The following is a 1,548-nucleotide window of genomic DNA, read 5'->3' as shown; positions in this document are numbered from 1 at the left end:
CACTCCGCCGCCACGATATATCTCTCCGCCCTTATTAGCTTTGGGTGGGGAGATTCCTCTCCCGGGCGCCAGTAGATCGCGGCACCCGGGTGCTCGCGCCGGAGCCCCAGCCATCGACTGTCTCTTTGAGGGATGTGATGGGGCTCCGACACGAGCGCCAGACCTCCATCCCGCTCCGCGAGAGCTTGTAGGAGTAGGTCCTGAGCCCCCGCGGAGTGGTTGATGTTTGCCTGGAGAAGCTTGGTGGCCATTTCTAGGCTATATTCTGTTTCTCCAGGCAAACCTCCTCCTCCTCCGCCGGCTATGAGAAAACGCTCTCATCCACCGGCGGAGGAACCGCCGCTGTTACCGGCAACTCCTCCATCTCCACATCCGTTATTATTGCCGGAGGCGTAGGCCCCTCCGAGACCGACCCCCCCTTTCCCCCCTTTTCCCTCCCTTCCCTGGACTTCCTTTGCCCCAGGGGTGGGAACTCCTTTTCAACCAGCGCGGCCTGTTCAGCCGGCGGAGCCGGCTGGAATACTGCGGCCGCATTGGCCGCTGGAGGGGAGGTGCTCGTCGGGGCTCGGGCTTTCCCCGCGGCGCTCTTCCCTCCCTTCCTCCTCTTCTTCTTCTGGGCGGCGATACAGGCCTCGCCGCCCAGACGATGGACGGCCTTTTGGCCGTCCTTTGAGCACACGGGGCAGGCCATCTGCCCCGTGCACTCGCTCGCCTTGTGGCCACACTCGCCGCACCGATAGCAGCACCCGGAGCGGTCCTGGGTGCTGTCGCATTGGCTGCGAGTGTGGCCCTCCTCGAGGCACCTGTAACAAGTCAGGGGTCTCGCCGCCAACAGCTCCACTCGGGCGAGCCCCCAACCAACCTTCAGACGCCCCGAGGACACCACCTTTTTGACAACGGCCATAGGGGCCGTTATTCGAGTCGTTCCCATCCCCCTGGGGGGCCTTGAGATGGGCCCCACCCTAACCACGCTGGCTTCGCATCCTGCAGCGCTCGCCACCGCGGCCGAGACCTCTTCCTGGGTGACCGAGTCTTCCAGGTCTCGTATCCGGAAGTCTGCCCTTTTTACCGGTCGGTCGACCCGGACACCCTGCTGGTCTGCTAGCGCCGCCCGCATCCTCTCGGCCAGCTCATTGGCCTTCTGATGCCCGTCGGGGCCGGGAATCTCCAGAATAAACGCGCCCGTTACTGCACGCCTATTCTTAATTGCGGAGATCCCCAGGTCCCCGAGGGAGACCTTACTCTTCACTGTCCTGAGGGCCTCCGCGTATTTGCCCTCAGGACAGGTCACCGTGATTGCGGCCGTTTTGGGCGGCCGCAGATTCTTACCCTTACCGGACTGTTTGCTCCCCTGGGGGTTTTTTCTGGTAGGGGAAGATTTCCCCTGCCCCTTTTCAGGGGATTCCTCCCTACCACCTCCGACCATGACTCCTTTGGCTGTGCGGAGTTCTTCGGCGGCCGGGAGGGCGCAAGGGGCGGTGGTGGTTTAGCGCCCGTTGCCCCTGCTCTCGCTGCCGTCACCCTGCCGGATGACGCGCTGCCGCCAAC

At 63.8% G+C, this 1,548-nt stretch overlaps 1 protein-coding gene across 1 annotated transcript in view; it reads right to left on the bottom strand.

Annotated features, from left to right (window-relative positions):
• The window catches only part of LOC116852371, a 1,197-nt gene extending 946 nt beyond the window's left edge, over positions 1-251 (bottom strand). The window contains exon 1 of the mRNA XM_032832651.1: positions 119-251. Within this exon, the coding sequence (XP_032688542.1) occupies positions 119-251 (133 nt within the window). The remainder of the gene's footprint in view (positions 1-118) is intronic.
• Positions 252-1,548: the final 1,297 nt, after the last annotated feature.

This window comes from Odontomachus brunneus, unplaced genomic scaffold, assembly GCF_010583005.1.
Source record: "Odontomachus brunneus isolate Ranch 3 - 2012 unplaced genomic scaffold, Obru_v1 Obru_scaffold_220, whole genome shotgun sequence".
Lineage (NCBI taxonomy): Eukaryota > Metazoa > Arthropoda > Insecta > Hymenoptera > Formicidae > Odontomachus > Odontomachus brunneus.
Note: the sequence above shows the minus strand (reverse complement) of the source record. Positions and strands in the feature narration are given on the sequence as shown.